Source organism: Mus caroli, unplaced genomic scaffold, assembly GCF_978045245.1.
Source record: "Mus caroli unplaced genomic scaffold, Mus_caroli_1 scaffold_18, whole genome shotgun sequence".
Classification (NCBI taxonomy): domain Eukaryota; kingdom Metazoa; phylum Chordata; class Mammalia; order Rodentia; family Muridae; genus Mus; species Mus caroli.
This window is the reverse complement of record NW_028227273.1, coordinates 4,558,117-4,570,880: the sequence shown is the minus strand read 5'-3', so window position 1 is coordinate 4,570,880 and position 12,764 is coordinate 4,558,117. Positions and strand designations below refer to the sequence as shown.

The following is a 12,764-nucleotide window of genomic DNA, read 5'->3' as shown; positions in this document are numbered from 1 at the left end:
AGATACAAATTTCCTGTGTTAGAGCACAGCAAGACATATTGTAAACACATAAAAAGAAAGAAACAAGAGACCACTCACAGACATACCACAAGACCTCAATTCTAAACATGGAGCAGTTTCAGCATTGTTGATGAGTCATTTACTTCTGTTGTACTATGGAAACCAACGGGTTGAAAAATATCTACATGATCTATGCTTTGCAGTATATGCAGTCCAAGTGAGTCCAAGATCCACCAAACTACCAGAGGAACTTTTTCTTAAATAAATAAGCAGCACATTAGAACCAACTAATATTTCCCACAGCAACAGTTAAGTGGAATTTAAAAATATTCAGGGCCTATCAAGTATAGGAAAGATTAAAAGTCATAAAAAACAACAACAACAGCTTTTCTCTTACAGTCTCAGACATCTTTGATGCTTAGTCAGGAACTTTAGCCCAGTATATTTAATATTTTAATCAATAAAATGTTTATTATGCTCAACAGCAAGGATATCCTCAAAGTGTTCACAAAATTGAAGACCACAAAGAGAGATATTTGATATTAAAAATAGAGGTTTTTTTTTTAGGTTCTTATTCTCAGACTTCACAGAGAACTTAAGAGGAAACCTGGAAAACTGAAGACTGATGGATGCTTATCCTTGCCAAAGAGAAGCCAAACACTGATAAATTTGATAAATGTTTAACATATCTGTAATTTTATTTCAGTGTAAAATAACAATGGAGAATTTTTTTCCCAAATGAAGTTTAAAATAGGTTTCAGAATCTGTTGACAACTGAAAAGTTAATGTAATTAACCATAGCATGGGGTTAGTCTTTTGTTACAACTGACTACCCCCCTCCAAATCCTTAAGGACTCTAATGTGCTAATTCTAACTCTTTGTAATGATTTACCTAACTCACTAATTAAGCTTTTCAAGTGAAGTTTAAAAATAATCAGAGTCTACTGATGGATGCCAAGGACTCAAACAGTTAGCGTAAACGAAGTACCTATGGCTTTTGTAACAAGGTTAATTTTATTCCGCCTGTTACTGCTTAATTTTCTTAATCTTTATTGGTGCCTGGGTCACCAAAAATAACAGAATAAGAAGTGTATATCCATTCACAGGCAAACAGTCAAGCTGGACCCCAGGCTTTAAAGTCTATACCACTGCTGGGAGAAAAGCCTCACCCAGTGGTTTTTGTTATTTGGGCTTCTGTTACCTACAGATAAGAGTTAATAGTTTTGACTAGCTACTAACAGGCATAGTAACCCAGAGAAAATCAGGTGGCCTTGTCAAGGTTCAATTTCCTTGTTTCACAATGAAGGAAGCTAGAATAGAAAGCCTGTGAAGCTTGTTTCAGCTTTTAAGTATTCTGATTGCAAATGAAGTAGGTTTTCTTAATTACATCACACATAGCCAAAAGTAGGTCGAACATAAACTCATTAAAAAAACTAGCATCAAACTTTTAATGCTAAATAAGAACTGTCTTAAATAATACATTAATGATGACATTAGTTAAAAATGAGTAACCAATTTATCTAAATAAATGGGTTGAATTTAATGGCAATAATAAATGGATTTCCCATGACCTGAAATTTTCCCATGACCTAAATTTTATCAGACTTAGCCAATAAACAAAGGATTGAGTGCCTAGCTAAAACCTGAGACTTCAGTCAAATTGGATAGCTAGGAAAACGAACTTGAACTATCCCATGAAATCCTCCTCGGGGATATCTCTCCTTCAACTTCTCTCTTGCCTAAAGGATTGACTTTGTGACAATAATCTAGACCTTCATTTGTTTCTTTATTCAAACCCCGTTAGCAATTTTGTTTTGATTTTGGTAGGTGTTCAATATCCTTGTTGTTTCCCAAGCTATGTAATCTAGTGATCAAGAACATTTGTTTAATGTTTCTATCTTACTGCAGATCTCCCGTTTACTGCTACCTACTGACCCCTCCTGAATCTGTAACGTTAGGATGCCGAATGTTATAATCGTAAAATGAGAGAGCAAGAGGCAGGAAGTGGGGAGGCAAAGACAAGGAGGAGAAAATTTCAGAGGAGAAAAGAGGAAAAGTGAAGGCAGAGAAAGAGGGGATGAGAAGAGGAAGGGAAGGAGAGGGAGAGAGAGAACAGCAGACAGAAGAGGAGAGGGGAGGGGAGGAAACAGCTCTTCTCTAACATCCTTAAGTGCTTACAAGCACCGTGTACTCACCCTGTTAAGATTTTACTCATTCTTATCTTTTCTCTTTAGCATATGAGCTATTTAACAGTTTCGTGAATATATTTCAGTCTCCATCTCTACCAGCTAATTCCAACCAGTAAATGCTTGCTTGAAAAGGTCCAAATTTTGTTCCCGGTTTCTTACACCACTCACTGCAAAATAATCTATCTGAGAATCTGCTGTGTTCTTTTAAAAAGCTGTATCATTATTTTTTAATATATTTTTAGCTAAATATGAGATAACCCTTATATTTCCCCATGTCCAATGGTTCTAGTATTGAATACTTAAAAATTGTCTTGTTGCCAAACAAGGAACCTAATGAGTTCCTTGTATGTAGTATATACATTCTTTACATATGCATAGACAGGCTTAACGTATTCATGGAAATAAAATTATAATTTAACTTTGTAAAGATATAAAAGGTATTTTTTTTCACATATGAAGTTAAAGCTATTTCCCAAAGAAACTGATTTTTTTGGGAATAATCTTGAGTTGGGGACAGCAAAATGGCATAAGGCTTTGTTGAGTAACATTAGAGGAGGAGGTCTATTTTTGTTGAGAGAGAACATTTTGCTACATAGCTGTAATTAGGAACAAATCAGAAATTAATGATGCATTATATTCTAGAGCTTTAACTGACATGAAATAAGAAACAATTTTCTCAACTTTAAAGGAAAATATTATTTCTGTACTTTGCTTCATGCACAGAAAATAATTGAAAAGGGATTTATGGCAATTTCCATACTTATTCTTAAATATGAATTGTTGGCTTGTAGGAATATCACCTTTCCAAAAGAGCCTAAAATCTATATCTCCTAATTAGTTTCTCTATGAAAGCCTTCCTGACAACTGCAGGGCAATACTACTGGTCAGTGCTTGAGGTGCTTTTCATTAAAGGTGTAGTGTCGCTACCAGACAAATTGCTTCATATAAAAGCACTTACCACAAAAGCCTATAATGGAAGGTTAAGTGCTATGCTTAATTACTAATTTCAACCCTTGTATTTTGCAGTGCAGGCACTTTAAAAGGAAGCAAATACAGTCTGTTGGTTCCGTTCCTGCTTCTCTGATTATAGGATTTGGTGGTAAAAGCATTAGTCTAGTGGCTTTTCTAATGAATAATAACTCCCTAAATTTTTAAAATAAAAATAGCCAAGCCTCAAGCTGATATAAAAGATATATACTAGACTATGATATTGAACTCATATTTAAAATCACATTGTTGTAAAATCTTTTCATCTAGGTCACTCACACTTTGAAATTTATATTCAAACTCTACAGCTTTGCTGGTGGTAAAACACCAGGAGAAATGAATGCTTGAAAGCTTCATGCTTTCTCCCTTTGTTAGCATCATGCTGAAGTATACACAGGGGAGATGGGTGGACAATTAGATAGCATAATGGTGATGTCTCTGTGCTCTTTATAACATTAAGTTCTTATGTGTGTGATACCTGCAGAATTTCACAGTTTTTTTTATTGATAGCACTTTCTCAATGCATTTTCATATGTGTAGTATACATGAAATTTTTCATGAGTGCTATAATATCTTACATGCCAGCTATTGCATGTGTCCTTCACAATAACATAGAATTTGGCTCAATCTTCGTTTATTCATTTAATTAAAGCACTCTTTAGTGAATGGGCACCTAGAGTAAGTGTCTGGATATAAAAGATTATAACTATGACAATTGTTTCTAAATATTTGTTTCTTATTATTCAATCTTCAAGTACATTTTATGTCTTTCTCTCTTTCATTCTTCTCCCTCCCTTCCTTCTATCTCTCCCTCCCACTACCTTCCTTCCTTCTTTCTTTCTTTCTTTCTTTCTTTCTTTCTTTCTTTCTTTCTTTCTTTCTTTCTTTCTTCTTTCCTTCTTTCTTCTCTGTCTCCCTCCCTCCCTCCTCCCTCCCTCCCTCCCCCTTCCCTCCCTTTTTCTTTCTTTATTTGAGACGTGTGGTAGTAATAGTCCTAACTGTCCTGGAGCTCACTATGCAGTCCAGGTTGGCCTTGATATTTTCCAGGATAAATTGATAAACACTTATTGCATGCTTGTTGCTTGTGAGTATTTCAGTAATTCCCAGACGTGTTCTTTATGTTCTTGATTTTAAATGTTATCACAAGGAAGTGTGTTCTGTTACATTTTATTCATCACATATTTGCAGAACAAATTAACAGGTTAGGACTGAAAACAAAGAATGACAGAAGTCAGAAGACACTCAGACAGGCGTCAAGGAGATTTCATCTCTTCATTATAGGTCATTCCCCGAGAAAACTGGTGTATAATTGATAAACTGTTTAATCAAATTATTTATTCTAAGAAGCAAATAATTCCAACAAAGGAGTTGCCTCGTACTCACTATTGTTATCATTTTACTGCATAGAATATAAATTGGTTTTTTTGTTTTTATTTACAGTGTGTCGTAAACTGTGCTATAGAGAAAGAGAACACTTTATAGACTTCAGTTGAGTGACACACTATCATCCCAGAGTCCTCATGAATCACTATGGTTTTATACAAGACAGAAATGAACTCAGTTTAATCTTAGCTGCAGGTCTGTGATGCAGTGTTTCTTTTCATCTCACTACTGGCTGCATGGCTGCTTGCCACCTGCTCTGCTCATGTGTTTTGTAAGTCTGTCTTGTGTGCCACTGTCAAAGGGACAGCTTTATTTTCTCTCAAAGAAAGTGTTATAGTGTTTCTTCCCCTGAATTTAAATTTTAACTGTTACTTTTGACAAAGCCTTTCCTTTGTTCAAATGCAAGGATTCAGTAAAAAGCTTTGACACGTTGTGCTTTTTTATGTGTGCATTTTTCTAGTGCACTGATGTTCTACATTTTTGCAAAAGACAATGTGTGGTTTCAAATTCACCTAATAAAATGTCATTTGTACACAGTAGCAAGAACAGTTTAGGACAACATTACATTGACATGACTCTAAAGTCTAATAAATACTTGATGGCTTTTCAAAAAAAACCACAATTTGAAGAAACAGATGCAATCATTGTCTTTTCCAGTTTTGTTTTTTGTTTTTTGTTTATTTTTTTCATAAAACTTCCCAGGTCCACAAGCCCTTGCTTACCTGCAGGGTAGCGCTCGATAACTGGCCAGCTGTCCACCTGTAACGTGGCATTGCCACCACTCCTTGTGAAACGTACTACATGGTATTTCCCATCATTAATGATTGCATTAGACTCTTCAATGGCGATGTCATCTGTTCCAACATTAAACTTAACTCCAATTTTTCCTTGGTGCTGTTAGGAAGGATGGGGAAAAGGGTCTTATTAATTCAATAAGTTAGCATTTGATAAGAATTGCATAACAGGCATTGTTCAAGAACATGCTTTGGACAACAGCTGCTTTCTTCTGATTCTATTTCTGAAAAACTACATGCAATAGAAGTAAGATCTTGACACCTGGCTAATTCTGAGACATCTCTTTCATGGATAATTGATATTTTGAATGACACATTTGCAAGGGAATTGAACTACCTTCTTCCCAAGGACTGCCACTGAGAAGGTGCACAGCTGCCTGTTTTAAGAGCACACACCCTCATGTCCTCTGACATCTCCTTAACCTAATCTCCAAATTTCACAAGAAAAACACAGATTGAAACCCTCCCTTTTAATAATGAGAGAAATGGGAGTAATACAGTCTGTTTAGAACCAAATGACAGATGCTCACAATACAAGCCATCTCTGTAACAGGGCGGGCAGAGAAATAGGCATTCACTGAAATGATTCTTAGTCTTTAGCTTCAAACCACCAAGACATTAGCAGCTTAGGACACACTCATTGTCTTTTCCTTGCAGATGATGAAACTGTGCCATAAGGCTGCAGTATCTTGTTCAAGGACACACAACTTAGTAAAGACAGCAGGAATTAAAGGATGAATCCCTAATTTTTAGGTGACATATTAGCTAAAATGGAGCCAGAATAATTATCTACAATTAACGCCCTCTCTGAATTATGCAAAGCAGTATTAAAAATCATTCTAAAGGTAAAGTTATGATTGATAACTTCACCTGTGGTGACAAAAACTTCATGTACCTCTGTCCTTGACCTCTAAGAAGCTTTCTCTGGTAGTGGGGCTGTCAACCCTACCATGAGCTGAGCTGATTTTGAAAGCATGGAGATTTTATCATAATCAGTAGCACAGGATATGGGCATTTCAGGCCCTTTTCAGAGTCAGACTCAGACTATCTGTGATTCCTCTTTCAACAAGCCTTAGTTGAGAGAAACAACACTGGGGAAGACGGTTTTTAAAGGACACAGGGGGTGGTTTTAAATGAGAAGCTAGAAGGTTTGGAGTGCATACTTAGACCACATATGTTTAAACTGTTGAAGGTTTCTCAGTACTATACTAGGCAAGACGATGCCATCAGTGTATATTAGAAAATCTTATATTAAGAAAAAAACCTCTCAAATAAAGCTAGATTAATTTAAGAAAAATGTTCGAGGTGCTGTTTCAGACACTGCTGAAAACATTAAAGTTTTCTGTATCCCATGTATTTGTTGCACAGAAAGGAATTTTTATTAATTTAATTTTAATTCTTTTGTTTTCATTTATTTTAGGCTTGATAAACAATAAACAATTTGACTTTAAGATGTCACATTTCTTTCTCTTCTGAGTGTTTGTGTGTTGATTAATTAGACAAATGCTTATAGTCTAATATAAATATTTGTTATTCATACTGTGAAAAATCTATACTGTATTAGACAAACTTTGATTGTATTGAGTCTTCAATGGCGAGTCCTCCCTACTCCTCCCCTAATTTTTCCTCTCTCCAATTTCTTTCCACAAAAATTCATGTCTTCTTATTTATATATATTTAAATCCCACTGGGTCTGCCCACCTACACATGGTGGTAGGGTCACCCACTGAAGAATGAACAAGTTACCTGGGGCCACCCCCCCAGCACATTTCCCTTGTTAATATTGTCCATGCATGTGCTAATAACAGATAAGATCATATGACTTAAATAAGACTCTTACACCATCCTCTAGTCTTATCTCATATGTTAAAATTATGCATTAACTTGTACTCAAATATATTTATGTTTATTTAAATACATTAAGTATGCATAAATACCTCATTAATTTATTAAAAATAAGTGGATAGTTATTTTTCTAAAATGGGGAAATAACAAATGTCCATGGGACCAGGAAATTTGCTTGAGGTCACGTATCCTAGAAATGATAAGGAACTTCATTTATGACACCCCAACAATATGGCTGCCTGAACAGGACCTAAGTAAGTACAATACCAATATAAATAACCATGCTAACATGGAAGGAGTAAATCTCCTGGATGCTCAACCATAAACAAAGAATTACAGCTTCAATCCTACTTAAAAGAGGGAAGAAAATAATCATGGGATGCAGAGGGAGGGAGGGATCTTGGTGGGAGTGAGGAGGGGGAGGGAAAAAAAAAACTGGAGCAGGTACTAGGGTGGGGAACAGGAGAGACTCCCAGAAGTCCAGGAGAATGAATGAAAATATGCAGGTTCTGGGGAAGGGAGATGGGGAGAGAGACTCTCAGGACTCAATGACAGTGATCTTAGTCAAAATGCCCAACACTGGGGGAAGGGAACTTGAAGAGTTCACCTCCAATAGATAGACAGGGTCTTAAGGGGAGGAATGGGATTACTAATCCACAGTCAAAATTTCTGATTCAGATTTTTTTCTGTCTAAAAGAAATGCAGGGACAAAATTGGAGAAGATACTGAAGAAAATGTAGTCTAATGACTGGCCCAACTTGGGATCTATCTCATGGGGTGTGGGAGGAGGCACCAAAGCCTGGCACTATTACTGATGTTATGATGTGAGCCAAGGGGGAGGAGGAATGGGATGAGAAACTGTGGGAGAGGTGACAATGAAGGGGGAGGCAATAGTTGGAATATAAATAAATAAAATAAATGTAAAAATGTTACAGTCAGACATCATATACATACAAGTAACACTAAACAGTTTGAACAAGATGTACTTCAAAATTTATGAATGTAGAATAATTAAAGAAAAGGGAGCTATGAATCTGAGAGGGAATGGTGGTGGGTTGCGGTGGGGAGGAGTGGAGTGGGATGGAGTGGGGTGGAGTGGAGAAGGGTTGGGTGTGGTAGAGTAGGGTTGGGTGGGGTGGGTTAGGGTAGAGTGAACATAGGAAGAGAGGGTAGAAAGTGAAGGAAGGGAATAATGCAAACTCAGGTCCATTGGGCTCAGTGGAAAATGCCTTCACATACTCAGCCATTTTAACAACTTCTTTGGTGAGGGATTTCTAAGATTTGACTAAGAACTCTTAAAACCTAAGTAGTCTTCAAGAAATGAAGGGAATACATTCAGCTTTCCGGTGGCTACTGTAGCATTAGGGCAAGATACCTTCTGTTCCTTATCCCTTCCTGTTCCTTCTGACTCATCCCTAGAAGATGCATGGAGAAAGAAAAAAAAACTGAATCACAGAAACAAAAGGAGTGAGTGTTATTCTTCTCCCACATGTGGACTCCCAGTGTGGTCCAAGGAGACACTACTGGGCACCTTTAAGGAAACCTACAATTATTACTGTAGGTGAGACAGCGAGACAGCTAAACTTACTTTCATTGCCTAAGAGTGGATTTTGTGCTCTCTAAGAGGATGCTGAAGACTGGTAAGAAAGGCATTCCCTAGACTTTCCTGGGTTTGGAATGAAAACCTCTCAGGACAGTTTTAAATTGCAGTTCTACCTTACTATTGCAATCTAATAAGTACATGATGGTGCTTGTTAATCCAGAGTTAACTCATTGGTATTCTCTTCTGGTATTAATGTCTTTCTTGTAACTGAAGAAATAAAACAAACAAACAAAACAAAACAAAAACACTCAAGTTTCCACATTGCTCTAAGAAAATGACTACAGTAGTCTGTTCTCATCAAACTACCAATTATTAAGGACAGAAAAATTTTGTGAATAGATGCATCTTCATTCTGAAGCATAAAAAAAAAGTCTCAGTCACTGGAGAGATTGCACTGAGGACAAAAACACTCTCCTCTTCCAAAGGGTCCATGTTCAGTACCCGTGCGCATCTAGAACTCTGCTTCAGGACAAGGGTCCATGTTCAGTACCCATGTGCATCTCGAACTCTGCTTCAGGACAAGGGTCCATGTTCAGTACCCATGTGCATCAAGAACTCTGCTTCTGGACAAGGGGCCTTGTTCAGTACCCATGTGCATCTAGAACTCTGCTTCAGGACAGGGGGCCTTGTTCAGTACCTGTGTGCATCTAGAACTCTGCTTCAGGACAAGGGGCCTTGGTTATGGCCTCCTTGGGCATCCACACACATGTGACATGCTTATACACAAGTAATACAAGCAAATCTTAAATATAATGTCCCCACTTTACAGGTAAGTGCTTTCAATTTATCTTAACCTCTTTTCATAATGTGAAACATAAAATGCTTTCTTCTTAGGGTATAGAAATGACCAGATTTTACAATGTTTGATTAATTGCCCATATTAAACAATTAATTATAAAACATCAAGGGTCAACGCTGCTTGGAGAGGTCCTGGTTTTTAAACAGTATCCATCTGTTCCTGGATATGCCAATATGTTGCCTCTACTCTGAGTAACTTTAACATATAATAGATTCAAACTTTGTGAAGTACCGAGTGTAGAAATGAAGATCACCAGAGTTGGGGAAAATAATTCCTACCACAACTCACTGTCTGCTCTATTCTATGCCAAGACCTTGGAAAATCAATTTCAATATAAATGATAGCCAAAGAAACATCTATCTCCATGGGGAGAAAACATTTAATATAGTGAAATATCAAATACTACTATGAAGAATATTTTGTAAATCTAATATTTCTTTCCTCCTAAAAGCTATAAATATGCTTCAAACCCAGCTCATATTGTCAGGAGAGAAAGTTATTTCAATTATATAAAAAAATAAAACTTGCTGAACTTCCTTGCCAATGGATAATTACAATTTAAAAGAATTCATTTCAAATCCTTACTCCTCTGGATTAAACGTGATTGTCTTGGTAAATTCTCATGAATATTGCATTAGGAAAAGCAGTAGTCATTTCTGTGGACATGTGCTGATCTCTCTGTATTGTATCTTGCTTGTAATGAGTAACTGTCTCATGCCATAATTTTGAAAATCTGTTCTAAGAACATCAGTAATGAGGCATTTATAATTTAATGAAGTCTTTTGTGGATTCATTAAATAAATAGAGACAAAGGTAATTATTGTTTTTTTTTTTCACAAAAGCTCATTTATGAATAAGGATTATAATATTAAGCCATGTTAAAAGGAAACATCATGAAATATGATACTGGATACGTACTTGAAGGTTCTAACAAGTGTGAGCACGCTGTCTAATTCCTTATGAAATTATAGTCAATTGAAAATATGTTTGGACCAAGATTGAGATTTAATGATATTCTCGATATCTAGAGCATACTTCACATAAGATATGTATGTTGCTCATTCAGTTATATCCTAATCTATCTGCATACAAACTAGATAAAATACAATGTACACATGCAAAAATTGTATTATATATGGCATAAAATATGCTCCATAAGATCCTAAAGCACAGATGTCATCCCTTTATTTTGTTTTGTTGTTTACTTCATCTTTGTCCCCCAAAAAAGAACTAATAAAATTTAAAAATTACATTTGTCAGTATTTTTATTTATCATGCTCTTTGTTAGCAACAACCAACAGTAAAGAAAGAGTGCAACCCTAAAAGCATGCAGCCTAGCAGAGTTCCCTGTCTCTGTTCTATGAGCATCTGCCATGTACTGTGACATACTCGTATGCTCGCGAACTGGGGAAGAATTAGACAATGCGCTCATGTGTACCAGAGGACTGTGCTCACTCCAGAACACAGAATGTTTCTCAGAAACCAGACCTACCTGTAGCCAGAATCAGACACTATGCTGTGCTCTGTTTCTCCAGAGACAAATCCTCATGAGGGAGCCAATGGCCTGTGGCTGGATGAGTTTTGTGGGGCCTGAGGTCATTGTTGTTGACATAGTGCAGGGACTGACAGCAGAGAACCACCTATTCTCCCTCCCCAAAATAACTGAGCTGAAAATTGCCATTGGGCCCTAACATATTCCAAAATCAGGGACTTACCGCTGGCTGGTAAGGATTGTGTTTATTAATACAGGTGATTTATAATGTCAATAAGTAGTTTTAATCTAGTATTTCAGCAAACCCCCTTGTACCTCTATGGACACTCCCATGTCACAAGTTCTCACTGATCTGCCTTCTTACCACTGAGAAACATCCTTCTTTATGCATTCTGTGAATATATAAATTCAAATATTTGGTATTCACTCTATGTGTAAGGACAGCACAGAACTGTGAATGGTGGCTTGTTTATTTGTTTGTTTGTTTGTTTGTTTGTTTTGCTTTTGTGTCTGAGAAAGTATTTACTAAATGTAAGAAGACAAGTTATGTGTTAAAACACATCAAAGAACAGAACAAGCACCTTGTCAGTGAAGAACAAGGTGCATTCAGGGGTGGGTATGAAGGATCTCAGGAGTCTTTCATTGTGCAGGTAGACACAGTCCATATGGAAACAGCTATAAAAGAGCCAGTGTAAGCCCCTCTGGCACATATAGGTTCACTGTGTTTTCCTACTTCTTGTATCTTAGAATGCTTGCAAGAGGCTGTCCACTGAACTGTATATATTCCCAGTGCATCTCACTACAACATACCTGAATAACATAGCAAACCTAAAAGCTACGTTCCTAGAGAGCTCCAATAAGCTTCCCCAAGTTTCATAGCTTATGAGGATGAGCAGCTAGAAGTTGATCCAGTTGGTGGAGCTTCTTTTAAAAGAATGGCATTAGCCATGTCTGTGCCCCAGGAAGAACATGAAACCAGAATATCCTTAAAGACTGAATTAGAAGGAAGTTTTCTGCTAAGGGCTAACAATTGCTTTCCCCAGCTTTCCTACAACACAGAACTCAAAGTAAACAAGGTCCAGGGTGATACAACTCAGAGAGATCTCACTTAAGAGAGACATATTTTAAAACACAGCACACTCATTTTCCCATTCAACTTGCATAGAAGATAGTATGATTTGACTTGAAGGTACGATATCTTCTCTACTATGTCCCTGTTCTCCAGAATTGTGTACCTCTCCTGACACCACGACAACCTGTCACTGAGACGGATGCTACCACCCCATAGGTCCCCCTCTCCTTGTCCTAAGAGTGACTAATCAAACTTTGTATACCTTTGCCAGTCCTCCTCCTCAAGTGTCATCTTTTTATGTCCCAGTTTTTTTTTTAATGCTAAAAACTGTTTAGAATTGTAAAAAACAGTGTCTTAGTAATTATACCCTTCAAATCACATAACAGACTTCTTTCCCATTTGGATTTCCCAGGAATTCACTTACACATAATATTTAAGTAAATTGTAATTCACAGACAATACTGTAAAACAACCTCATAGAAGTAAGTATACTGATCTTATTTCAAAGGCAGTTGTACTCCCCCACCCCCATTGTATGATACCACATATTTGATTCATGAGAAAATACACATGAAATTCTTAGCTCACTTAATTATTGCA

General features: G+C 36.8%; 1 protein-coding gene across 42 annotated transcripts in view; it reads right to left on the bottom strand.

Annotated features, from left to right (window-relative positions):
- Nrxn1 (neurexin 1) overlaps nt 1-12,764 on the bottom strand; it is a 1,038,549-nt gene that overhangs the window by 155,307 nt on the left and 870,478 nt on the right. For all 42 annotated transcript variants that reach the window (XM_085832802.1, XM_085832806.1, XM_085832815.1 and 39 more), the window contains one exon: nt 5,282-5,453. In XM_085832802.1, coding sequence (XP_085688928.1) covers nt 5,282-5,453 — 172 coding nt within the window. The remainder of the gene's footprint in view (nt 1-5,281; nt 5,454-12,764) is intronic.